The sequence below is a fragment of the Saccoglossus kowalevskii genome, chromosome 10 (assembly GCF_978046115.1).
Source record: "Saccoglossus kowalevskii chromosome 10, keSacKowa6.1, whole genome shotgun sequence".
Lineage (NCBI taxonomy): Eukaryota > Metazoa > Hemichordata > Enteropneusta > Harrimaniidae > Saccoglossus > Saccoglossus kowalevskii.
Genome location: NC_140650.1, coordinates 18,146,856 through 18,174,781, shown reverse-complemented (window position 1 = coordinate 18,174,781; position 27,926 = coordinate 18,146,856). Strand labels below are relative to the sequence as shown.

The 27,926-nt window shown below is 35.1% G+C and overlaps 2 protein-coding genes across 3 annotated transcripts in view; both read left to right on the top strand.

Moving 5' to 3' along the window:
- The first annotated feature begins 4 nt into the window (after positions 1-4).
- On the top strand, positions 5-19,482 carry LOC102809750 (RING finger protein 122-like). Its single transcript, XM_085504327.1, has 6 exons — positions 5-123; positions 9,487-9,641; positions 11,890-11,929; positions 12,684-12,719; positions 13,852-13,931; positions 19,067-19,482. The coding sequence occupies exons 2-6, from the start codon at positions 9,541-9,543 to the stop codon at positions 19,191-19,193; spliced, it is 384 nt and encodes a 127-aa protein (XP_085360453.1). The 5' UTR covers positions 5-123; positions 9,487-9,540; the 3' UTR covers positions 19,194-19,482.
- A 4,430-nt stretch (positions 19,483-23,912) lies between these two features.
- Positions 23,913-27,926, top strand: part of LOC100369063 (pleckstrin homology domain-containing family A member 1-like) — a 37,815-nt gene continuing 33,801 nt past the window's right edge. Inside the window, exons 1-2 of one of the 2 annotated variants that reach the window (XM_085504326.1) lie at positions 23,913-24,097; positions 24,342-24,437. The gene's annotated coding sequence lies outside the window, so the exon portion shown is untranslated. The remainder of the gene's footprint in view (positions 24,098-24,341; positions 24,438-27,926) is intronic. The other variant, XM_002742310.4, reaches the window with a different exon arrangement.

Below are 27,926 nucleotides of genomic sequence, written 5' to 3'. Positions count from 1 at the left end.
TGTAAATAAACAAACGACCCAGACTCCATGCATTATTTACCACCGTCGTCGTCGATACACGGAAATACTTTGCTGAAAAGCAAAAGTAACACGGCTAAATATGCTGACTGTGAAGTATGTGTGGTAAGTCTGTTTGAAGCATGCATTTTCATATGGATTGTTTTTGGGGACAATCGTGTTTGCATGTTTTGACGCATATTCATGTCGATGACCTCCCTGCACGACCCCAGTCGATCGTTGCCCCATTTATTTGACATAAGGTGACCGGATTGGGTTACTGCCGCCCTTTTCTTTGCGAACATCACATTTATTTGTTGCTTCGGCACAGATCTAGAAGCAGTACCTACACACGAATTGCTGACGTCATAAAATACATGACCTTCAATCGGGGTCGTTTCCTCGGTATATACGAATTGGTATATACAAATTACAATAAAGATACTTAAGACATTACACATAAGGTAAAACAAATCACGTGACAATATAATGATAATAACGGTAATAAATCCTAGCTTAACAGTTGAACAGAACGCTCATACAGTCAGTCGGGTGACGCCGAGGGTCACGAACTGTGTTGCAAAATGGCCGTGTGGTTGAAACTGGGTCATGGCGTTACGGGTGAGGAAGACATCATTAAACACTCAAAATCACAATAAAACGGGGAACTGGTTGCATATTACGGCGTAGCCAACATGGGAAATAAAAAAACGCCCAATACAAACGACATGGGTTCGAATCACACTAGATACACACTCACCAGAACCGAAGCAATCAGAAACCAGCAATCGTTTTGGCTTTTCCGTTCAACTCATTGGAACACTGGAGTAGTTAGAAAAATGAACACCACTTAACGACCAACGTCGTGGCGTGGTACACAAGCGTGCCATCAAAATAAAACAAAATTAGCTTGAAAAGACAGTGGGGTCGAGTCCCGCTCAGAGCTACCGTAAAAACGTAAATCAAATAAACTGAAATCTCTCAAACCGTAAACAAGTAAACAAAGAACGTCGCAAAAAAATAATAAACCTCACAAAACTCCACCATACAAAACTGAATGAATAAATAATAAAATAACTAACGTCTTAAACTGGACGACGCGCAATTTGTTCAACAGTTTCCAGATTGTGACAAGAGATAAACAAGACCCAAGTCAAGGTAAGTTTTGTTAAAGTGTCGATGGCGTTCCCTATATTACGAAAACAATTCAGGCAGCAGACGAATATCTTCTGTGGTGTTGTGGAATTTATACCGTGTCTGCGGAATTGTTGATTGAGGGTTCGAAGCCAGCAGTTAACATTTTGTTAGAAAGTTTCACAATTAAATCAAATATCCAATGATACCAGTATATTTATTTCATTATTTTAACAACTTGCAATGGTGGAAGTTGGTCAAACACGAGTTCTTACACCTAAATAAGTATCAAATATTTGTCGACACATTTATTCTCTCAACCTTGTAGAGGTGGAAATTAATTAAACAACAGGTATTTACTCACAAATATAATGGTCAATATTTGTCCATACATTCATTCTGTCAATTTAAGAACTTGTAATTGTTGGAATTAATCAAATGAGAGTTGTCTACACCAAAATAAGTTTCAAATACTGGTCCACACATTTATTCTCTCAATTTAACAACTTGTAATGGTGTAAAATAATTAAACGAGAGTTGTCTACACCAAAATAAGTCTAAAATATTTGTCCGCACATTTATTCTCTCAATTTAACAACTTGTAATGGTGTAAAATAATTAAACGAGAGCTGTCTACACCAAAATAAGTCTAAAATATTTGTCCGCACATTTATTCTCTCAATTTAACAACTTGTAATGGTGTAAAATAATTAAACGAGAGCTGTAGACACCAAAATAAGTCTAAAATATTTGTCCGCACATTTATTCTCTCAATTTAACAACTTGTAATGGTGTAAAATAATTAAACGAGAGCTGTAGACACCAAAATAAGTCTAAAATATTTGTCCATACATTTATTCTCTCACGTTAACAACTTGTAATGGTGTAAAATAATTAAACGAGAGCTGTCTACACCAAAATAAGTCTAAAATATTTGTCCGCACACTTATTCTCTCAATTTAACAACTTGTAATGGTGTAAAATAATTAAACGAGAGCTGTCTACACCAAAATAAGTCTAAAATATTTGTCCATACATTTATTCTCTCAATTTAACAACTTGGAATTGTGTAAAATAATTAAACGAGAGCTGTCTACACCAAAATAAGTCTAAAATATTTGTCCGCACATTTATTCTTTCAATTTAACAACCTGTAATTGTGGGAATTAATCAAACGTGAGTTGTTTACATCAAACTAAGTATTTAATATTTGTTGAGACATTTATTCTCTCAATTTAACAACTTGTAATGGTGTAAAATAATTAAACGAGAGTTGTCTACACCAAAATTAATCTCAAATATTTGTCCACACATTTATTGTCACAATTTAACCACTTGTTAATAGTGGAAATTACTTAAATGCGACTTGTTTAATCAGTTGACATCAATGCAACTTACTGTAAATGGGGTAATTATTCACTGGGTTTTAATTTAGCTTATTTCGCTGACTGGAAAATGCGCTAAATTAAAACACAGTGAATATGTACAATTTAGCATAGAACACATTATCTAAATGACGAAACCGTGAATTTAAAACCCACTTAATATGCCTGAAATGGTAAATCAGTGAAAATTAAACCCAATGAAAATTAGTCATTTTACAGTACCCGCAGACAGTGCACAACAGAGTATCATTATTGAGCAATTATAAACAGGAACGTGTCTTGGCATTAGGCTTAGGGTCGGGTCAGGTATGGGCAACGGAATTATTAACAGGAACGTGTCTTGACATTAGGGTTAGGGTCGGGTCAGGTATGGGCAACGCAAATGGCAAACACCCAATTGGCAAGATGTACACTAACGGGTTATGGCATGCATATAGTTTACACAAGTAAAAACACAAAATTGGCAATTTTTTTGGACAATTGTAACTCAATAATAGAAATATGTTGTATTTCTATATATATACACACTATATAGTCTTATCAAATGCAAACACATCCAGTTAATCCATTGTGGTCTTGTGGGTCAGTTCTTTACATAGTGATCAGGAGGACCTGGGTTCAATTCCCTTGCCTGCCCATCTTTTTCTCGCAAACACCATTTGGCAATAAAGCTAAATATGACAACAAATTATTTAATTTGCATGACTACCCACATAGCTCAGTTGATTTGTACTATGTCAGCAATGTGAGCGATCGCTGGTTCGAATCCAGTATGTTTAGTTAGATTTTTGAATGCTAGTGAAGACAGTGCTCCTATGAGTAGGACTTAAATCCAAACTCCTGTGTGAAGACACTCGTGGTACAGTGGACAAGACAGTGCGCTGGGAACTCAAAGATCGCAAGTTCGAATCACGGATTGGACACTCCTACAAAAGACATGAAAGACGTTAAAAACATAAACAGCGGTTTCAAAATCTCAAGTCAGGAAAACAGAACACAAGAATACTACCCCACATGGAAGCCAGTCGAAGTCGTCGAAGAACGAACACAGTCGAAGAACGAACTCTGTTGACAGCTGTAGGTCACGTGCAACAACAGACACGAGGAGCATGGCTGCTCTCCAAATGGGTCCCTTCTTTTGTATTGACCCCCTAAGGATTGCTAATCCCCCTTTCTAACTCTTCCCCCAAAAATAATATATCGCCCCTTTTAAAATGTATTGAGCCACAAATTAATGAATATTCATGAGCACAGAAACTGCTACGTCATGAATAAATTAGCATAATTTTAAAAAATTTGCATAAAGTGTAGGTACTCCTTCTGGAGCTCTGCCGTTGCTTCTTTCTGTCAGATCTGATTAATTTCACAAAAATGTGGTTGCCGCTGGGTTACACTGTCAGTTGTCGTTCGGTGTGAGTGGGACGCAATTTTTAGCTCTAAAAGACGCCTCGATCAGTATATATATAGTTGACAACTTGTTGGTATATTTATAGAGCTATCCTGGGTAATGTTAAGCGACATGGCCGTCTTTTATTAACTATTCACTTTGATTTACCAAAAATACACTCAAAGATTGATTTAGGTATTACTTGACACTAAAGAATATATTGAATTTGTCTGCATATAAAGTTGCATATTTGCATACTAGTAAACTTAATAACCATTTGTTCAGGAATAGGCCATGCGCTTTAATGACCCATATAAAGCTCACACATTCTGGTACTTCAGTTGGTATGACAATGTCACAAACATACACAATTGGGGACTTTTAATGTATATTTTTATTAACAGCTGAAACAAATAGTCAAATCTAGAAAATTGTGCTGAAATATCAATAAAATAAATTCATTTTTAGTTTTTATACTCATGAACGTACCAGGATGTGTGAACTTTAGAGGTCATGAAAATACCAGGATGTATGACCTTTAGAGGTAATGACAGTGGTCTGTTGTGTGCTACAATGTATACTGTAAATGTTCACTGCATTTTATTTAAGAGTATTTGATGTTGCAAATGTATGAATATTCCCTAGGTTTTATTCACTGGTTTGTGAAGGATATAATGATATTTTCACTTTGTATATTCACCGATTTTTAATTTAGCATGTTTAGCTATGATACAAAATAAGTGATAATAAAACCCAGCCGAATAGGCCATTGCTCTGTGACGTAATTTGTTTAACCAGCATGTGAATGTCTTATAAGAAATGTCACTGACTAATAAGCACTATAGCTCTCAATGTACTGTGATACATTTCTCTTATATGAATTACAGTCGTATTTATAGTTGCAGAAGTTAGTGAACAACACATTACCTTATCTTCAAATGCAGACACCGGGTTCTTGCCAACAAGTCACTGAGCTCAGTCACAAAATGTAAATAATTGCGATAGTCGATACGGTCAGTATTTTGGGAATGCCTAGGTGTGAAATCTGAAAATACTATTTATAAACTCATAAGATAAGTTTCAAGTTTTTGTCACATAATTGCTGATGCCATTTTTAACTCCTGGGAATTCTTTGCAGTTTATAATACCCTGTCTGTATGTGTGTATGTGTGTGTCTGTCTGTCTGTCCGTTCCCCTGATATCTCAAGAATCATATGTTGGTTTTTGATGAAACTTGATGCATAGATGCTCTGGGCTAATTCACAGATTTGATTAGGTTTTAGTGAAAATCTGTGTTTATTAATTACCTAATTTGCATGATAATTAGCTGATTTTTAGCTGTTCCACTGATATCTAAAGAACCACGCATTGGATTTTGATGAAACGTGGTACAAAAATGCCCTGGGATAATGTGCAAACCTGATTACCGGTAGTTTGGGGTTGAAATCAATGTGATATACCGTAAGTACTTATGCTGATAGGGACATGCAATTTGTGCTATAATTTTGTCAGACAAGATATATGATTAAAATATCAAGTCATCATATATGGTCACTATTTTATTAAATATTTATAATTGTTATACCATAGCTATTTGGACCCCCGAGATCATTGCTTGCAGTTATATTTTTAAATGCTGTATTTTCTCTGAAAGAAGCATGTGTGCTAACTTCATGCCTCCAATACCTTCAGCACCCAAGAGTTCTTGCTAGGCTTTCTTTGATTCTGTTTCCTGTTGAGCTATAAATCTATCGCAGTATTTCTTTATTCTGCCAAATAGGGCACGCACTTCTTCGTCAAGCCAGATATCATGTGAATTTAGAAACGATGTTTTCTCCACCATAATTGAAATGAGAGGGTATTTGAAGAAGATGATTGAAGGTGTGACTTCGGCCCGATGGCTGGGCCTTGATGCGTATACATGGTCCATGTCGGGCCCAAGCCTGTCTGAGTAAAACCCTGCATACAATGTCTATCATATATCTAACACAATTATGTTATCATTTCATATCTTGTCAGTTAATACTGTGTTTGAATGAACAGTGTAAGTAATGTAATGGCCAAACTGAGAACAGGAGACATTAATAGAATGTGTGACGTTCCTTTTTTTTTTATGATATTTATTTACATTTCTGTATATAACATACATGGACAAACAAAACATATACATTACATTACAGAAGGCTTAATCTCAAGATATGATTTCAAAAGAAACTGTGTGTGGTAAGATCTAGCTAGATAGAAAATGAAAACATAAATAAATTATGACTATTTTAATTTCAATTTTAATAAGCCTGAGTAGTCTATCCTGTATATGATTGACCACTTTTTGTTATGTACCTCGAGTTTACTATTCTTCGTTGCAATATATTCCTCAATCTCTTTTATATCTTTGACCATGATTATGTAAATATTAAAATTTGGATTGATTAGTTGCAGTTTGCATTTATACAAGTGTATTTTACCAAGAATGAGAAGATGATTTGTGAGTTGGGACAATTCCGTTGAACCAAGTATTATATCCTGAACACTCGGAAAACCATCTGTTGGAATGCATTCTGGGAACCACCTCGAGAATGTTGTCCAGAAATTACGGGAAAAGATACAATGATAAAATAAATGATACATTGTTTCATTTTCAGCTTTACAAAAACTACATAAAGGGTTGTCAACCAGTGGAGAATCAAATTTAAAGAGATCTGAATTAAAGTACAATATATTGTGTATAATTTTAAATTGAAACTCTCGTGATTTAGTGTCTATCGTGACATAAAATGGTAAAATATACAACTTTCTCAAACTTGAAAATGGAATATCAAAATCATTCATAAATTTGTTAGCACTTGTCGGCCTTTGGTATTTTGATTTTCCCAATTGCCGTTTAATTGTAGATTTAGAAACAACACTGATAGGAACAAACTTTTTGTCAATATAAATACATGGTGAATGTTTCCTATTGGCTGTACGTGTATGATTGTACTTCAGCCAGGGGGGGGGGGGGATAGAATGAATAATTCCCAGGACTCGAAAGTAATCAACACTTGATAAATTATAAGCTTCCCGAAATACAGCTGTTGTTTTTATCGTGCCGTTTGTAAAAAGATCGTTGATATATGTGATGCCACCGTTGCTAATGTTAGAGTAATATACTGACTTATTTCCAATCAATATGTTGCAATTTTCCAAATTATATATCTAGATGGATTATTTCCAGTCGGGTGTAGAAGTTTGCTCCATGCCGTAAGAGCTTCTTTGTGAAAATTAGATAAATTTATAGGAAGAGATTTGATGCTGAAGTCACAGTTAAATAGAAATGAGCCGCCTACGGATTGTAGTCTATGTGTGAAGAAATCTTTCCATGGGTGATGGAATTTGGGGTCCAAATATTTCTTAATTGTTTGGATTAGAAATGAATCCTTCAAGACAAATACGTCTGGGATGTTAAGACCTCCGTCCTTTATATCCGACAGCATTGTGCTCCTTGCGATTTTATCTTTTCCGCCCCATAAAAAATTAAAACAAAGTGTGTTCACTTGAGAAAGAATTGTGTCAGGTGTGTTGGTCATGCGCATAAGATATATTATTTTGGAGATTGCTAGTGATTTAATAATTTGAGATTTCCCAATGAGAGTAAGATTTCTTTGTTTCCAGAATTTAAAAGTGCATGCCAAATTTTCCAATGGTTTTGCATAATTTAATCTTGTTGCCAATGATGTATTATAAGAAAAGTTTACCCCAACGATTTTAATTGGCTCTCTGGGCCACTTCAATCCAAATGGCGTATCCTTCCGATCTTTCCAGCGACACAACCACATGCATTCTGTTTTTCCCCAGTTTGTTTTTAGTCCAGAGAGCCTTTCAAAGTCGTTCAGTAAATTTAACACTTTGGACGCGGAATCCATATTACGCAAGAAACACGTAATATCGTCGCCGAACGCAACCCCTTTCACATCTATATCTTTATCTAACCGTATTCCTTCAACATCTGGATCTGACCTTATGGACAAAAGAAATATTTCAAGTGCAAGTATAAATAGTGCCGGTGAAAGGGGATCCCCCTGTCTGACGCCTCGTTCGATTGTAAAGTATCCTGTTGTAAGTCCATTGTTTATAACTGTACATTCAATGTTACAATATAAAGCAACAAACCACCTTATTAAAGACGGTCCAAAATTGTACATTTTAAGGCAGTGTAGAATGTAATCCCACTTCAGAGAATCGAAGGCTTTTTCGAAATCTATCGCCATCAAAATTCCTGATAGCTTTTCTTCCTTAGTTGTCATGAGAATTTCCTCAATTAAATGAACACAGTCCGAAATATCTCTCTCTTTAACAAAAGCTGACTGGGTATTGTGAATTAAAGAAGGTAGTACTTTATCAAGGCGCTTCGAAATACATTTAGAGGCTATCTTAGCATCCACATTAATTAGTGAAATTGGTCTCAAATTTTTTATGTAGCGTTTGTCCTTTCCCTTTTTGTCTATTAATGTTATTATACTTTGGCGTTGAGACGCTGAAAGAGTTCCATTGACATATGCATAGTTCAATTCTTTAACAAGCGTGTTACCCAGGGACTGCCAAAAATAAAGATAAAATTCGGAGGGTAAACCGTCATTCCCATGTGATGTCCCTTTAATGTCCTGTAAATGCATATTTTTTATATATACAGGACAACTTTCAACATAATCGCTTTTCAGCTCCGCTGTCGACTTTGTCGAACAGAGCTCATCATATGAGTGGTCGTCCTTCGTCGTCCGTGTCAATGTTTTACTTTTTTGACTTCTTGAAAACTACAAGCCTGAATGTTTTGATACTTGGTGTATATGTACCTTGGATAGACCTCTCTTAGATTTGTTCATTTCATGATGATATCTTCAATTCTCTAATTTTGGTGAATATTTTTGTCATTTTTGGAAAAAGTGATATTTTCAACGTCTTGTTGAAAACCGCAAGTCCAATTGCTTTGATATTACATATATAGGTACTACATGTGGATCTCTCAGATTTGTTCATTTCGTGATGATATCTTCAAATCTATAATTTAAGTGAATATTTTTGTAATTTTTGGTGAAAAGTGATATTTTTGAATTCTTTGCTTTGATACTATACATATTGTTCATTTTCTAATGATACCTTCAGTTCTTAATTGAAATGTGCATTGCTAACAGCGGTGCTATCTCAGCCGACAGGCTGCTTGTTTTTATTATAAGGGAAATGACCAAATTTGCTTTCTTTCCATCAATTTAAATATTTGATTTTTCATATTTAATTTATTTTCTTCTGTGTATAATTTCATAAGGTATTAAAATAGGTCACTATGTTATGGCTTTGCTAAAATAGTTTGAAAAATTACATCATTAGGTAGTCAAAACAATCTGTCCACACTGATATATATATGTATACAGGCGACGAAAATCTGATCTAAAGTAGAATTACTATGAGATGCATATTAAATTTAGATCAGTATTTTGCTATTCATGCTAATTAATCATGTGTTTGTGTTAATGAGCTTAATGATCTTAATTGTTACATGTACTTGACATTGCATATAACATGTTTATAATTCTTGCCCTTTACTTTCAGAGTCACCGAAAACTGGATTGTAATGCAGTCACCTTGCCAATGATTGGTTAGACGATGTCTAATACTATTGTTTCCTTCCAGGCAGCTATACCAATCCTTGCAGTAGGTGGACTCGCTACTTTATTAACGTTGTTATTCTGTTGTTATTTATGGAGGTAAGTGTACCTTTTTAGTGGCGGCTATATAATGTGCGGTGTATAGTGAAGAAGGCAGATATATGACGATGGTGTACACGTCTGTTCAAATTTATGACATGGAGTATCATCACATCTGTAGTGTGCATGGTGGTTTAGAGAATTATTTGCATCAAATATTATATATTTGGGGGGGGGGGTATGAAGTTGTGTATATGGATGATTCTATGTGTGTTCAAATCACATACCGGTACTACAGAAAATTATGTCCACTATCATGCTTTTGCCATATCGCTTTGACTTCAGTATGATTAACTTGATCACTGAACACATACTTGACTATGCTGGAGAGATTTTGGGGTTTGTTTTCAAGTCATGGAATCATATTCTTTCAACTTTTATATTGGTCTGAATTTCAACAGTTTACTGCATGCACATTAGGTTTTGAGTATATTTGCACAGACTGAAAATTGACATGTACATGTGGCACCCAAATATTTTGAACCATAATTATTCACACAGGAATTTGTTTTTACTGCTTTCACTGGTAAATCTCATAAATTAAATCCATATGCACATTAAAATTACAATTAAATCAATGTTTCACTGGAAAAACCCTTTACTGTAATTTCATACCCAGTAAAAAGTGAGAATAATTCTTCAGATGTCCAAAAAGTCTTCAAACTATCCTGGTACTGTAAAACCATTTATTAGTCCCCATTCGAACAAAGTCCGAAAACGGGGACTTATAATTCGGTCTCCGTCCGTGCGTCTGTGTGTCTGTGCGTCCGTCCGGAGCCATATCTCAGAATCCCTTGGACCGATTCCGTTCATTCTTTGCATGTGCCTAGTACTTTATGTGGGACATATGCACATGCAGTGGTTTAGTGATTCGATTCAAAATGGCCGACTGGCAGCCATCTTGTTTTTTGAAAATGTTCTATTTTGGACATGCTTTGTCAGTTTTCTTTCAAACTTGGTACATAGATTATACATGTTAGGATACATGTCCATGACGATTTATTTCACAATTGGATCAAAGATGGCCGACTGGCAGCCATCTTGTTTTTTGAAAATGATGTATTTTGGACATGCTTTGTCAGTTTTCATTCAAATTTAGAACATAGATCATACATGTTAGGATACATGTCCCCGACCATCCATGAGTTCCTGAGTCTGTCTGTCCGTGTGTCTGTTCGTCCGTGCGTCAGTCTGTTCAGAGTCATATTTCAGAATCCTGTGGACAGATTCTGTTCATTCTTTGCATGTGCCTAGTACCTTATGTGGGACATATGCACATGCAGTGGTTTAGCGATTCAATTCAAAATGGCTGACTGGCAGCCATCGTGTTTTTTGAAAATGTTGTATTTTGGACATGCTTTATCAGTTTTCATTCAAACTTGGTACATAGATTATACATGTTAGGATACATGTCCATGACGATTTATTTCGCAATTGGATCAAAGATGGTCGACTGGCAGGAATCTTTTTTTTTATGCGGTATCTTGAACGTGCTCTGTCATACATGTACTTTATACATGTTAGGATGCATGTCCATGACAATTTGTTTCAAAATCTGGTCAAGGATGGCTGATTGACAGCCATCTGACTTTTTGGCCTTAGTGCTATATTTCCACAATTTATGTACACATACATCATACATATCAGTGTGTTTCATAATCAGATCAAAGATGGCCGAATAACGGCTGTTTTTATTTTTGGCCATATTACTACTACAATGAACTCGTGTTTTGATGTAAATAAACAATCTGTTGTATACGCCACTTGGAACTCAAGTTTCAAGGACACGCGCGACAACCCCTCCGCTTTAATATGACGAGCACAAAGAGAACTTTCAAAAATTTAACGGGGACTGTGTCATTTTCAATGACTTGTTTTCACTGACATATAATTTCACTATATTAATGCTTTGATCAATTTTACAAACTTAGTAGGGGAACAATGAGTTCTTTTGTTATTTTACACATGTGGATTAAATAATTTAGCAGATTTTACTTATTAGCAAAAATATCGAAATTAAAAACATTATTCAAATTTTTTTTAAACTTGCAGCAAGAAATTCATGTTCCCACACCACACCTTTCTATTTACTTGTCATTAGCAATGTGTCATAGAGCAATATATTTTTAATGCCTGTATGCTTAATAGTGATAGCCTTCTGAAACACTTCAAAGATAGCCAAAATAAATGGAAAAAAATAGCACCTCCATGCATGCATGTGTTAATCAAGAGTTATTTCTATTTTCAGACTTAGAAGACAAGCTGACAGTGAAAGGGGATTCAAAAGGGTACTAGCTGCTTTCTATATTTACCAAACATTTCAGATCCCTGTGTATTATTCGGATCTGAAGCCAGGGTTTTTCAATGGGGTGAAATTAATTAATAGTTGCCTGTCCAATAAACAACATCACAAACAAAATTGGCTAATATGTTCAGATGATCACCTGTCTTGAGATCAAGATCATTGTTCATCATATTTAAATATCATGATTTGAGCTTTTAATCAGTAAAAACAATTATTTTGCAACATTTTTGACTCCCTAAGTGAGTGAAAACTTTCAATCTTCATTCGCCTGTTCCCAGGGATGCAGGCAATAATCAGACCAATCTGATTGAAATCCATCGTATGTGTAGGCTTTAATTTTTTAATTGCCATATTTTTGGAGTTTTATTGAGCGTTTATTTTTTATTTTTTCATATACCATAATATCATTCATCTTAAAGCAACACTGTCAGCAAAACTGTGCGTACATACCCTATATAGGGATGGCTCACACAAAAACATGTGTTAAATTACGTATTATAGCGCCATGGGAGAAACTCCATGTTGTACAACTTATTAAGTAAATATATTTTGGGTTTTCCATCATTTTAGTATAGAGTAAAAGTTGTTTTCAAATTTCAACAAAAAATGTATCTTATCATTATATAACAAATATATCAAACAGGACGTGGCATTATAACCACATTATAACACATGTTCAGTGTTAATTTCAATTGTAGAAGAAGAAAAAAATAATCAAATTTTTGTTTTCTTTATAGGTCCGGTTTGCCAATAAAAAAGAGTTACCGAATGATGTGAGTTAAAGGGTCTCAATAATTGTTGTGTTTTTGGCCCACCTAGCCTTCTGAAAATGTTATCAATTTTTCCAAGGTTTATTTTTCACTAAAGCAAGTTTTTTTCATCATCTCAGTCACTGGTCATATTTAATATTATTATCTGAAGATAAATATGCATGAACTACATGTGTGTGTGTGTATATGTTAGATTATGCTGATGGGTAGATGCAATCTCTCTTTGCTTATCTTTGAGGCACCACCGTTGATCGATAGTTGCGTTCGCATACAGCTCCTTAGCAAGGGCTAAGTGGTCAAAAAACGTCAGCCAATGCTAAGAAAACCAAGTCTAGAACTTTAGTATGTGCTAACAAAGTGTTGTATGAGTGCTTAGCTTAGCACCCAAAATACCATTGTTTTCAATGTCCATTTGGAAGATATAATATTATATTCAACAGTTCATTTCGGTATGCCATTCCCGACATAACAATCAATGCAAGCACATCCATCCAATGAAACTCTGTAATACTTTCTGTTATTCTTTAATCATATGAACATGACTGAATAATTGTATAATCACATTTCTAAATTAAATTAGACACAGTAGTTAGGAGGCTGTGGTTGCCTTAGAAATTCAGTTACATTGTAAGTATGGTTGTCTAAGCAAAGATCCTTGGTCTAAAAGATAAGAACCTTCAGTACTTTCAAACTGAAATGTGTGGAAAGGTCAGGGCAGTATATCTACTTTTAGTATATCATAGTATATTTTAAGCAAAAGCAACATCATTTTTTACATAATGATTTTTAACTTGTTCTGGAAGTGATGTTTCACAAAATGCAAATGGAAATGCAACTTTAAGGTGTGATGGTTGCCACGTTCTGTTCAATATGGGACTCATGGTGACGTACACAATGCGTGTAAAATACATTGTTTATTTACATGAAATTCAACACGTGCTGTGCGACGGCCACCGCTCTTAAGCTTTTCTTTTTTGTCACTCAGATGAGAAAATTTCTTCCAAGTAAAAGAAATGAGAATTTGTTAAATTGTCAGTAGTAGTGGACACCATTAAAGTCTGGTTTAGAAAAGATTAAAAATTACAATATCAGCTCTCTTTATTGAACTACTAACAAATCTTGTCTTTTTTCACAGACATGTCCAGTATGTCTTGAAGAATTTTTGTATGTTGAAGAACTCGGCATTTGTACATGTGGACATAGCTTTCATACCAAGTAAGTCTTGTACTGATTGTCGATTGGCTACTGCCCCACATCAAGTGACTTGTCACCAATTAAAGCAGAGACCCTTGGTTTTAAGATTAAAGTTGTGTTGTTTGAAATTAGTTTGAAGGGAAATCATGGACATATCAAGTAAAATGTATACTGTGATAAAAAAAAACAGTTAAATTACTCACAAAATATCTGCATTAGAAGTTGTGTTTTGTTTAGCATGCACCTGAAGCAGAATTAAAACTGCAATGCATGATGGGATTTATTGAAGTGAAGACAAATAATAATACTGTACCAGTTTTCGATCAGTATAACTCAAACTTTCAAATTTTAATATATTAGTAGTATATTAGAGGGCGCTACCTCAACTTTAATTTCAATATATAATAATTATTGATGTTATTCACGACATCTGGATATCGTACAATAAACAACTAAAGAATGAAATGTTACTGATGATATTCTTGTTGATAAATCATATTTATTTTAGACCACAACGTTCCCAAAGAATGTAAATAAAACTCTGTGTCCATTTCTTCGGCCTGGAAACACTTATTCAGCTACTAAGATCAGTGGGGCAACACTTGTAATGGCAATCTGAAAAGTGTGGAAACTCTGTGTCCATTTCTTCGGCCTGGAAACACTTATTCAGCTACTAAGATCAGTGGGGCAACACTTGTAATGGCAATCTGAAAAGTGTGGAAACTCTGTGTCCATTTCTTCGGCCTGGAAACACTTATTCAGCTACTAAGATCAGTGGGGCAACACTTGTAATGGCAATCTGAAAAGTGTGGAAACTCTGTGTCCATTTCTTCGGCCTGGAAACACTTATTCAGCTACTAAGATCAGTGGGGCAACACTTGTAATGGCAATCTGAAAAGTGTGGAAACTCTGTGTCCATTTCTTCGGCCTGGAAACACTTATTCAGCTACTAAGATCAGTGGGGCAACACTTGTAATGGCAATCTGAAAAGTGTGGAAACTCTGTGTCCATTTCTTCGGCCTGGAAACACTTATTCAGCTACTAAGATCAGTGGGGCAACACTTGTAATGGCAATCTGAAAAGTGTGGAAACTCTGTGTCCATTTCTTCGGCCTGGAAACACTTATTCAGCTACTAAGATCAGTGGGGCAACACTTGTAATGGCAATCTGAAAAGTGTGGAAACTCTGTGTCCATTTCTTCGGCCTGGAAACACTTATTCAGCTACTAAGATCAGTGGGGCAACACTTGTAATGGCAATCTGAAAAGTGTGGAAACTCTGTGTCCATTTCTTCGGCCTGGAAACACTTATTCAGCTACTAAGATCAGTGGGGCAACACTTGTAATGGCAATCTGAAAAGTGTGGAAACTCTGTGTCCATTTCTTCGGCCTGGAAACACTTATTCAGCTACTAAGATCAGTGGGGCAACACTTGTAATGGCAATCTGAAAAGTGTGGAAACTCTGTGTCCATTTCTTCGGCCTGGAAACACTTATTCAGCTACTAAGATCAGTGGGGCAACACTTGTAATGGCAATCTGAAAAGTGTGGAAACTCTGTGTCCATTTCTTCGGCCTGGAAACACTTATTCAGCTACTAAGATCAGTGGGGCAACACTTGTAATGGCAATCTGAAAAGTGTGGAAACTCTGTGTCCATTTCTTCGGCCTGGAAACACTTATTCAGCTACTAAGATCAGTGGGGCAACACTTGTAATGGCAATCTGAAAAGTGTGGAAACTCTGTGTCCATTTCTTCGGCCTGGAAACACTTATTCAGCTACTAAGATCAGTGGGGCAACACTTGTAATGGCAATCTGAAAAGTGTGGAAACTCTGTGTCCATTTCTTCGGCCTGGAAACACTTATTCAGCTACTAAGATCAGTGGGGCAACACTTGTAATGGCAATCTGAAAAGTGTGGAAACTCTGTGTCCATTTCTTCGGCCTGGAAACACTTATTCAGCTACTAAGATCAGTGGGGCAACACTTGTAATGGCAATCTGAAAAGTGTGGAAACTCTGTGTCCATTTCTTCGGCCTGGAAACACTTATTCAGCTACTAAGATCAGTGGGGCAACACTTGTAATGGCAATCTGAAAAGTGTGGAAACTCTGTGTCCATTTCTTCGGCCTGGAAACACTTATTCAGCTACTAAGATCAGTGGGGCAACACTTGTAATGGCAATCTGAAAAGTGTGGAAACTCTGTGTCCATTTCTTCGGCCTGGAAACACTTATTCAGCTACTAAGATCAGTGGGGCAACACTTGTAATGGCAATCTGAAAAGTGTGGAAACTCTGTGTCCATTTCTTCGGCCTGGAAACACTTATTCAGCTACTAAGATCAGTGGGGCAACACTTGTAATGGCAATCTGAAAAGTGTGGAAACTCTGTGTCCATTTCTTCGGCCTGGAAACACTTATTCAGCTACTAAGATCAGTGGGGCAACACTTGTAATGGCAATCTGAAAAGTGTGGAAACTCTGTGTCCATTTCTTCGGCCTGGAAACACTTATTCAGCTACTAAGATCAGTGGGGCAACACTTGTAATGGCAATCTGAAAAGTGTGGAAACTCTGTGTCCATTTCTTCGGCCTGGAAACACTTATTCAGCTACTAAGATCAGTGGGGCAACACTTGTAATGGCAATCTGAAAAGTGTGGAAACTCTGTGTCCATTTCTTCGGCCTGGAAACACTTATTCAGCTAGATCAGTGGGGCAACACTTGTAATGGCAATCTGAAAAGTGTGGAAACTCTGTGTCCATTTCTTCGGCCTGGAAACACTTATTCAGCTAGATCAGTGGGGCAACACTTGTAATGGCAATCTGAAAAGTGTGGAAACTCTGTGTCCATTTCTTCGGCCTGGAAACACTTATTCAGCTACTAAGATCAGTGGGGCAACACTTGTAATGGCAATCTGAAAAGTGTGGAAACTCTGTGTCCATTTCTTCGGCCTGGAAACACTTATTCAGCTAGATCAGTGGGGCAACACTTGTAATGGCAATCTGAAAAGTGTGGAAACTCTGTGTCCATTTCTTCGGCCTGGAAACACTTATTCAGCTACTAAGATCAGTGGGGCAACACTTGTAATGGCAATCTGAAAAGTGTGGAAACTCTGTGTCCATTTCTTCGGCCTGGAAACACTTATTCAGCTACTAAGATCAGTGGGGCAACACTTGTAATGGCAATCTGAAAAGTGTGGAAACTTTGTGTCCATTTCTTCGGCCTGGAAACACTTATTCAGCTACTAAGATCAGTGTGGCAACACTTGTAATGGCAATCTGAAAAGTGTGGAAACTCTGTGTCCATTTCTTTGGCCTGGAAACACTTATTCAGCTACTAAGATCAGTGGGGCAACACTTGTAATGGCAATCTGAAAAGTGTGGAAACTCTGTGTCCATTTCTTCGGCCTGGAAACACTTATTCAGCTAGATCAGTGGGGCAACACTTGTAATGGCAATCTGAAAAGTGTGGAAACTCTGTGTCCATTTCTTCGGCCTGGAAACACTTATTCAGCTACTAAGATCAGTGGGGCAACACTTGTAATGGCAATCTGAAAAGTGTGGAAACTCTGTGTCCATTTCTTCGGCCTGGAAACACTTATTCAGCTAGATCAGTGGGGCAACACTTGTAATGGCAATCTGAAAAGTGTGGAAACTCTGTGTCCATTTCTTCGGCCTGGAAACACTTATTCAGCTACTAAGATCAGTGGGGCAACACTTGTAATGGCAATCTGAAAAGTGTGGAAACTCTGTGTCCATTTCTTCGGCCTGGAAACACTTATTCAGCTACTAAGATCAGTGGGGCAACACTTGTAATGGCAATCTGAAAAGTGTGGAAACTCTGTGTCCATTTCTTCGGCCTGGAAACACTTATTCAGCTACTAAGATCAGTGGGGCAACACTTGTAATGGCAATCTGAAAAGTGTGGAAACTCTGTGTCCATTTCTTCGGCCTGGAAACACTTATTCAGCTACTAAGATCAGTGGGGCAACACTTGTAATGGCAATCTGAAAAGTGTGGAAACTCTGTGTCCATTTCTTCGGCCTGGAAACACTTATTCAGCTAGATCAGTGGGGCAACACTTGTAATGGCAATCTGAAAAGTGTGGAAACTTTGTGGGTGATACGGTCAGAGTGGTTCTGTCTTGATATATTTTGATTTAATGTTCTGAAACCCATTTTATGATTAAGTTGCAATTATTTAACATATTAACAGTATATATCGTTATTCTGTATGATTCTTCCTGTGGAATTCTTTTAATATGTTGTGTCGCTGACATGAGAATTTACTCAATGTTTCTGTCTCTGTTATTCTTTGTTAAATTATTAAAACAATGGCAAATGTTTTATTTTGGAAAGTTCAGTGAGTTAAAATTGGTCGGTTGAATGAATATATAATTTTGATGATAATTTGTTCTAAAAAAGCAGAATGTAAAATCTGTAAGTTAATTAATTATATGCCTGTCTATTTTGGGTTACATCACGGATGGTATAACTTCCAAAATACCTTAGTGGAAGGGGTCGACAGTTTATTTACCTGGTACAAGCATTGGTACAATATAAAATGTGCTGAAAACATTGTCTTTTGTTTTGTTAAAAATAAGTAATAAATCACAGTTTTTTTTTTACCTGATTCTGCCAAAATTTACCATTTTGTCAGAATCAGGTAAAAAAAACCCTGTGATTTATTAATTATTAAGAGGTAAATATTCCTAAATATGTCTGTTTCTAAATAAAGTAAAAAAGGGTGTTATTTCTCTGTCAACATTTTGATATAACATATTAAAAAATGTTATGTATTTTTCTAGAGCTTTTTTTATTATTTTGGAGCAAATGTATATTATTTTCCATAAACCAGAGGGCTTGATCAAAAATTTTGAAAGAATATTGAAAAATTCATGCAGATTTATATTGTCAAAAGAATTGACTTCGGTGCTCAAAGGGTTTAAAAAATATAATTTCTAAAAATCGCTTATGCAAAAATATGTCAATAAATAAAAACAAAATTATGTCATTTGTGAGTATTCATTTCAAGAAGTGAACTATTGGTACATGGACCAGTAATCTTGTGTTAGGTATATACCCGCTGGCTGCCTACGAAATGCAACTGACATGTCAGGCTTGTTTAATCATCACCAATGACATGCTTTAATCTCTCTGTATAGGTGTATATCAACATGGTTGTATGAAAACAACACCTGTCCAATGTGTAATCAACGCGTGAAACCAAATGAGCGTAGTCGACTTGTTGGTGGTTTAGAAGCACTCAGTCTTTACAGAACAGAAGTGTAGTTGTATAGATGCAGGATTTTGTTTGGGTGTGAACTTGATAGATTATGGATCTTCAGACTTACCATATAATACTTGAGTTGTCAGATTCCTGCTACTGAAGAAGTTATGGGTGGCTCGTTTGATGAACTACAAAGAATTTCATGAAGAATCCCCTGAAGTTTTTTGTCCAATAAAATCACTGTTCCAAGACTTGCAATATGTGCAACCCTGTGTGGGGTTCTAAAGAGTTTGTGACGTATCCACTCCATTCTCTGGCAATGAACCGATGTACTCAAAATATAATACACTGTTCTTTAGATGACATCTATATATACCATATAAAGGCATATTTTACTGCTATTGTATTTTCTTAGAGTAAACTGTCCTGTACAGGTTTGAATCCATATAATGTACTTGTCTCTATTGGAAGGGCATATCCAATAGTTGGACATATAAACTAAAAATAATTGCATACTGGTTGAATCATTAAAATACGACTTATTTTGATCATTATGTAAGCGCATTTAATTGGAATTTATTTTCACTCAAGGGATGAGTAAGTGAAAAAAAAAATCCAGTGAAAATACTTTATTTCAGTGGAAAAAAATTCATACAAACAGCCAATTTATGTTTGTGTTTTTTCGAAAATTAATTCCAGCTAAAATAAAGTATTCTACAGTACCACGTTTTTAAACATTTGAATGCTAAACTTTGTGACTATTCACAAAATAAATTGGAATAATTTTTTCCTTATTTTTTAAAAAAAAGTTGATCAATTAAGTTTGTTTGCCCTCAAATTATCTAAAATGCAAAAAAAAATTGCAAAATGGTAAAATTTAAAACAAAAATTTAAACAGTGACATATTTATAACATTGTGGCATTGAAATAATGTCTCAGTGGCCTTGTAAACTACATGTACCTACCAAATAACCAAGAACTGCAGCAAAGTAATGTGGTTAGGGTTAAAAATGTACTTATCATCTGCAAACAATGTCTTATTTGATTACTTCAAAGTGCTACATTCTATAATGACTGGTTTTAGTAAGATGTCATCGCCAAACCCCACACAAACAACGTCATTAAATGCACTATAGACAAGTTCTCAATTTAAAAGATATAGGTATAATCCCTGTATCTTTGTTCTATTTGTTTGCTTCACACTCAGATATTTTGCTTTGTATATTATATTCCATATTTAAATCATAAATATTTTTTGTTGATTTGTGAATATAATTATTTGCTTTACTGATAGATTGTACCAATAGGGAACATGACTAGAGTGTGGCAAATTATAGTTCAATTATATATATATTATTATATGATTGTAACTGACAGTCAATTCTTTCCGCTTTAGAACTGATAACTTTATTCCTTTCACCACCAGTTTCCTCTTTTCATCACAAATTCACAAAGTAGTTATATATGTATTTATAGTCTGCACTTTCCTTCAGACGATTTGGACAAAAATAGCAAACCTTATTGGGTAAAAACTGAAAATTTACTCAAATTGTGTCTATTAATTGGCTTTAAAATTAGAATTCATTTCCAGAAATATTGAAAAATATAAGAAATAAGTGCAGAAACATTTGAGCAAAGAAGTCTGGCGGTGAAAAGGATATATCGGTACTGTATTTTGTAGTAGTCTCCTTAGAAGAGTATTAAATGATATATATTATAACCATAGACCTACTTCTTTCCATTATGTAAGCATTATTAATATAACAAATACTATAATATAATAAACGTTCATGTATTATTTTAGACTACTAACTGAATATCATTTACATATTTAAATATAAAGATTAGAAAATATTTTGCTTGACTTGTATTGAAATATTTTTGTTATATATTATGAATTGAGGATACATTAGTTATTTACCTTTTCTTAAAGCGCGGTGGTCGTCGCGCAGCACGTGTTTGAATTTCATGTAAACGAACAATGTATTTTACACGCGTTGTATACGTCGCTATGAGTCTCATATCGAACAGGACGCGACACGACGACTGCCGCCCTTTAAAATGAGGCTAAATATGGGAGAAAGAAATGTTGTTGTCAATGTCACAATTTACATTTCCCACAAACTTTTGTTGTTATGATTACGATAATTTGAAATTTTGTCAACAAGTTTGATATCCTATTAGTTGTGACACTGGTCTACATGGCACATAATGCATAATAGTTTCTTGATTGCTATTTTTCTGGGTGTCCATGCAACAATAACCAGTCATTTGTGAGAGCATTTGTTTAAACAAGGGAACAGGGGTGCAGCGCCCTCATGCCAGGGCCATGTGCCCCCTTACCCTGGGGAGCAGATCCTCTGGCAACCATGAAATTCTGATTGACTGGGGATCACATGTGGCCACAATCTTCAACTGTGACCTGTCTGATAGTAATTTTGGCCCCAAGGAAGCCATAGAAAGCTCCATTTTAACTTAGAATTATCAATAACTCCACACCCGGGTAGAGAGAACCCTATCTCCTCCACTTGGTGGCGCCGCTGAATTGCAGTGCTCCCTCTTGCAGTTTTTTTCTAGAAAAACCCCCTGATACTGTAAATCCCTTTTACTATGTGATAGACAAAATTTGTAGCAGAAATGTTTAAACTTTTAAATTGTTCGTTACCAAGGTCTTTTATAGTAGCACTTCTATGGGACTGATGTACTAGAATGAATGGGCTCAATTATCAGTGTTCATTGATGACATTGACTGGCCCTCTGGAGGCGAAATGACGCCAGCCCGTTTTATACTCGATATTTAGGGCATTTTAGCATTAATTCATAGATCTCAAATTTCATGTACAGAGTGACAAAAGCCAGACCTCTGCTCCCCTTTAACAAATTAAGCAGTTTACTATTACTGAACTTCTCGTTACTATCCTACAACCATAATAATAATAGAACAAATGTAACTGTGGTACAACATTGTTTTGCTCTGTCTATTAATTAAAATAACTTACTTATGTGTGGTTACAATAAATAACTCAAACAGTTTTTATCTAATTTCTTTCAAGCTTGGATATTATATTAACCAGTTTGGGATCTCGACCAAGTTTGATTATTGTACATGTTTTATGTATATTTTTAAAGATATTCATTAAATTTAACTTAAAATTGTCTTCTTCTTGTGGTTACAATAACTCAAACAATATTATCTAATCATGTTCAAATATGGGAATCTTATCAATCGCTATGAAATGTCAACCAAGTTCAATTTTGGTGTAACTAGCAAATACAATTTACAAGATATGGGGTAAAATTATACTGAAATAAAACATTTTTAGACATAGAAATAACTGGACAGAATGGAGACTAATGATAATGAGAACCAGAATCGGCTCTCCAAGCTCTGCCAATTGGATAAGTGTAGCAAACTGATAAATAAAAAAAAGTGACAAGTGCAGTGGACCCTGCCTTTTTCAAATCTGGCTAGTATTTAATTTTGCTTAAATATATTACTGTACCATTATTAGGGAACTTTTTACACAGTTCACGCTATATTATTTTATAAAGGCACATTAAGATTAATACAGTATATGGAGTATTAACTGAGGAACACTAGTATTGAGGAGGCTGGTATTTTTCTTTGATATGTATCTGAACTATTATTTAAAAAAAAAAACTTTTATACAATTCAAGTTATATTATTCTATGAGGAACATGGGGATTTATAAAGTGCATGTAATAGTATTTGAAGAAGATGAATATTATTTTTTTTATGTAATTATGACGACTTTTTATAGCCTTTATTTTCCATGTAAAATGCTTAGATAATATATTATTGTATTATTTCAGGACTTGTATACTCACTTTTGCCATGCAGTTTGTTATCCATTTATACGTTTATTATTTACTCTAGTTTCTCAATAGACAAAGTTGTAATAGTTACGCTTTTTTCCCAGAATTTATTTGCATGCTGTAAATAAAATAAAAAAACGGTGAAAAAATGGTGAGAAGTTTAGTTGATGGTTCTTTAAAATGTACCATTTTGAAAAACTTTCTGTGGTTCAACCAATTTTTTCTTGCAACTAGTGTTTGCCTAATTTTGTAAATTTAATGGTTACTCGTTTTAAAATAATAAAATTTGATATTTATACAAAATTCTTGAAGTTTTAATTAACCCATTTGTATCTGGTATCCATTTGATGGTTGTTTGACATAGGGAGCAAAATCAGAAAGTTAGCTGGCGACGTCAACATAAGTTGTAACAGTTATCACAGAATAAATTGTTATATGTAAAAAAAAAATACTGATTCCTGTATGATATCAATACATTATTTATTTAGCGGTTAGTTGGCGAAATATGCTTTTCGGAAAAAGTGGCCCGAGAATGAAAACTCCGACTGTTTCATTTTGGAATAGGAAAACGAAAGTTTAGATTTTGTGCTATTTGGTGGCGCTGTACTAATTTACCTCACACCATGCAACTACTGAGTACAGGGTTTGTTGGTACATACTGGCACCGAAAATGTCCTTGATTGCGATTATTTCGTTTGTGTATTTTACCATGGAGGTAATAAGAATCCATTCTTATTACCTCCATGGTTTTATATTATTCAGTCTGTTTTCTTCCCACGAACGTCAAAATTGGCTGTTATTCTTTCAAAACCTAGTTTCAACGTTTTCTGGAAATCAACCTACAGAAAATACATTTTCTAAGGTGTGTACAGGATGTGCGTGTGATATGTCATGTCAACACGGTACTGTGGTCATGTGATCTGATTTCGGGAGTGGTCCCACCTATTTCCACAGCGAAGTACGAGTAATTTGCATCCTACATCCGGGTCGTTAGTGCGTAAAGAAAGGTCCCGTACTAAGAAACGCGGAAGTAAGCAATGGTGTAAAGTCCGATACGTATTTGTGTTCGTGCGGTCAGTTGGTCGATATTATTCACCGTAACTCGTGTAGAAGCCGTAGTTACCAACAGGTATTGTTTCAGCATCGCTGTCACATCGATTGAATTTTCTACTCTGTTCACTTAATACCGTGTCGATGGCGCTTGTTCAAGTTCCGTGTATCGTCTGATCGACTTAGTTTTTTTTGACAAAAGAAATCCGCGCATTGCCCGTCAAAGGTGAACAATATACAGTGGGAACGCCTCAGAATAGCTGCACCATAGTCTAAAAACAGCTACTCCTTCCTCCGCTTTATTTGTTCAATATTGTTTGCAGGGGGATATCGTCTGGACGATGGTGCCGTGGTAGAAAACGTGTTTCCTGCCAACACTTTGATGGAACCGTATCGTACTCTCCTGAACTGTTTTCCAGGTACGATATATAGTCAATTATCTTTCTCTTGAAATAATTTATAAAACAAATTTTCGTAAGTTTAGTCATAGACCTTCTATGGTTTAGTGCGATTTCTTCGGTATATGGTATGATGGAGACATCAAAACATGTTGTGTAAGTTTTCAAAAAAAGTTTACAGCAATAATTCACAAACTTTATCTGTTTTATCTTTACTGGCTAAACCATCTTCCGGGTTATACCCACCCGAAACATTTTTCCATAATCTTTTCATAACAATAATCTTGCTGCTCAGTTTGTTTGCTTATACGTGCACACATTCCAGGTAGCTATGGGTTAGAGGTTGTATGTACAATTTTGTATTACCGAGAGACTGTCACCAGACGAATTATGTTATCTTCTGATTTTTTGTTGTTCGAATAACAAATAGAAATGCATTCCCAGGACACCTATTAAAAATTTATATTTTTATATTTTGTATTTAAATCGTCTGATTCGAAAATAAATCCAGTGCAGTTGTGAAAATCATAGAAATTTATTTCAGAACTGAGTGACATAAAATTAAGTAGGTAGCCGGTATTATACATCTGTCTGTCATATCTGACATAATTTTTTGGTATTGCACTGGGTACCGGTATTTGCATCCTACCATATTTAGAAACGCAAATTCCAAATATGGACCGATTACGCACATAAGCGTCCTCTAATAATAGAAAACAAACATGGCAGCCCCAGCACGAAGTTTGACCGTGCCCCACACAAAGAAATTCATTAAATCTGTTCTAAACTTTTTGGATTTCAGCATTCCCATGATGTATCCTTGGAAGGAAAAAATGTATAATAATAACATTATTATGAGGATACGGCAAAGTATGCACTCGGACAGTTCACGGTCACATCAGCCTCCGCTGTGTGTCGGCCTATACTCTCATTGTGTAGTCTTTGTGCATACTTTGTGGTATCTTCGTAATAACCTGATAATATTATCATCTTATTTTAATAATTTGTCTTACATAGAATCATGTGCGGCCTGTATTATTTATTTATCATCACTAAAATACCACTACGACCTATTTTTTACAACTGACCATTGATTGACCACTGTTATAAATTCCCCATAAAGAACTTATAATCAGAGAGCAACTGTTACATTTGACCTTTTTATTTGCATCATTATTTCTGTCAAAATTTTGTGCGGCATGTGATTTTCTCTCAATCATTGATTTATTATCATAAAATATATAATATACTGACTGTATGCATTGCATTTTGTTTGTTTTCAAATTTGAAATTTACTAGTATAAAATATTTTTAAATAATAATTTTATTATATGTTTATAATAAAACAAGACACTTTGCGGCGGACGTCTTTCATTGTCGGTGATATTCACGAATATATTTGTTCACAACTCTACAAACCTTTTATTACTGGCCAGTCTAATAATTAAAAACTACTAGAACAGGTCCAATGATATCATATATATGGGCAGTATATGAGAAATTTCAAGGTGTTTTTAATAATATACTGATCGAAATGTTGCTACTGCGCAACAATTATTTTAATGGGTGTATATATTTTAGTGCATACACATGTACATGTACACTTACAAAAATAACAAAAAAAACCCCCTCTAATATTAGTAATAGAATTTATTATATAACTTTGGCCAAAGAAGTTGTTGTTTTTCCTTGTCATAGTTATGCATTTTTTCCATTCCTGTAACCTCATGCGAGAATCATAATATGATTTAAAATTCTCAACTGACTGATTTTGCAATACTAGTATTAGAGAGGTTGTCCATGGAAGTTGCAAATATTGTGTTCACTGACATTTTTTTGTATTTACATTTTCATGTATACCCAGGGGGTTTGTGAATTGCTGTCCATCGGACATCACAATATGCTTCTCCAAATGAACGGATAAATCTGTTGTCACCTTCTCAAAAGGCACCTTGTAAACCACATGTAGAATACTTGATGTAAGATAAATTAGATCGGAGAGTGTAATAGTAGATCTACCGGTATAAATAATCTGTATACACTTATATTATGCTTATTATGTTTTTAAATTACATGTGGTTCTGATAACCTTACTCTACCAGTACCTAAAATTTATTGTCTACCCTTAATGTCAAAACTTTTTTTGCCTAAATATTTAAAATGGTGCAAAATCATACACTATTTCAATGAAACTTTAATAAAAATGAATTTATTTATCCAGAATTATTTTTAAGCTAAACAAGGAAGACTTTACTGTGAACATCATTAAATATGGGTTTGGTTGAGTAATCAGCAAGCTGGCACAAAGATTATTATGTCAAAGAGAAAGAAAAAATTAAAATTCTATTTTTGAAGTGCTTGTTTTCAGAACCACACAATTTAATTTTTTTTTTTTGGCTTGAGGAAAATTTCACTTTGCATTTTAAAATTTCTCAACTCCACTTATAGAAAAAAGTGGAAAAACCAAAACAGTACATGGTGTCTATAAAATTACCTAGAAGTGACTTGTAGATCATATTTTTCATGCAAAGATATGATCGGCTTTTTTGAACAACAAGATTGCCTTATCTTGTAGGTCGTGACACTGCATTTGTTTGGCTTCACAACACATATCTTTTGTATCTATGACGCATATGAGGATGCTGGAATATTGTGTAACTATCAGTATTCTTTATTTGCTAATTAGATAGACAATTCTTAGATACTTACAGATGTTAGAAAGCATGGATTTAGTACAAAAATATGCATCCAGGACACAAAAGTTATTGCAGCCATGTTTGTTTTTGTTATCAGAGGACGCTTACACACGCAATCATTCCATATTTGGAATTTGCATTTTCTTATATGGTAGGATGAAAATAGCCGTAAAATACTGCAAAATTACGGCACGCTGTAACATGTTACGGTGACAGATGTATAATAATAGTGGTTACATGTAGCAGAGTCTTTATTATATAAAACACAGGCTACAATATAAACATGTTTTCTCAGTGGGTGTGTTATGTCCTGTGAATAACGAGTTCAAAATATTGTCTGAATCAGGTAGATTAAAATGTTCTGAAAACACTTGATCTGTGACAAATTGTCACAAAACTTCACACACAAACTGATACTTCAGTAAAACTGACACAATTGAAACAAAATCTGGGTCTCCTTAATTTAAATTTGCATATATATTAACCAGTAGCATGAGTGCATAGTGAATGACGCTCAGTGATGTTATTGAAGCTGCAGCATTTATTAGGCCCTGTTCATGTTTCAATTCAAGATGGCCGATGACTGCAATTTTAGTGCTAACAATTTCTGCTATTCCAGAACTGGATTTCAGTCATGCATGGCATATTTCAAACTTGGTATGTCCAACATTAAATGGGTTGTTGATGTACAAATTTGTTTTCCCAGATTTGATTCAAAATGGTTGACGGATGGCCATTTTATTTTGTTTCTAATGAATGCTTTATTTAGAGCCATATTGCTAACATGACTTGGCTGATCATGTTCAAACTTTAC

Bases quoted from the DNA above. Each gene is read 5' to 3' on its own strand.
- LOC102809750 (XM_085504327.1), top strand. From the start codon at position 9,541: ATGTCTAATACTATTGTTTCCTTCCAGGCAGCTATACCAATCCTTGCA. The intron at 11,930-12,683 runs GTACTAGCTGCT...TTTTCTTTATAG, and splicing joins GTGAAAGGGGATTCAAAAGG to GTCCGGTTTGCCAATAAAAA. The intron at 12,720-13,851 runs GTGAGTTAAAGG...CTTTTTTCACAG, and splicing joins AAAAAGAGTTACCGAATGAT to ACATGTCCAGTATGTCTTGA.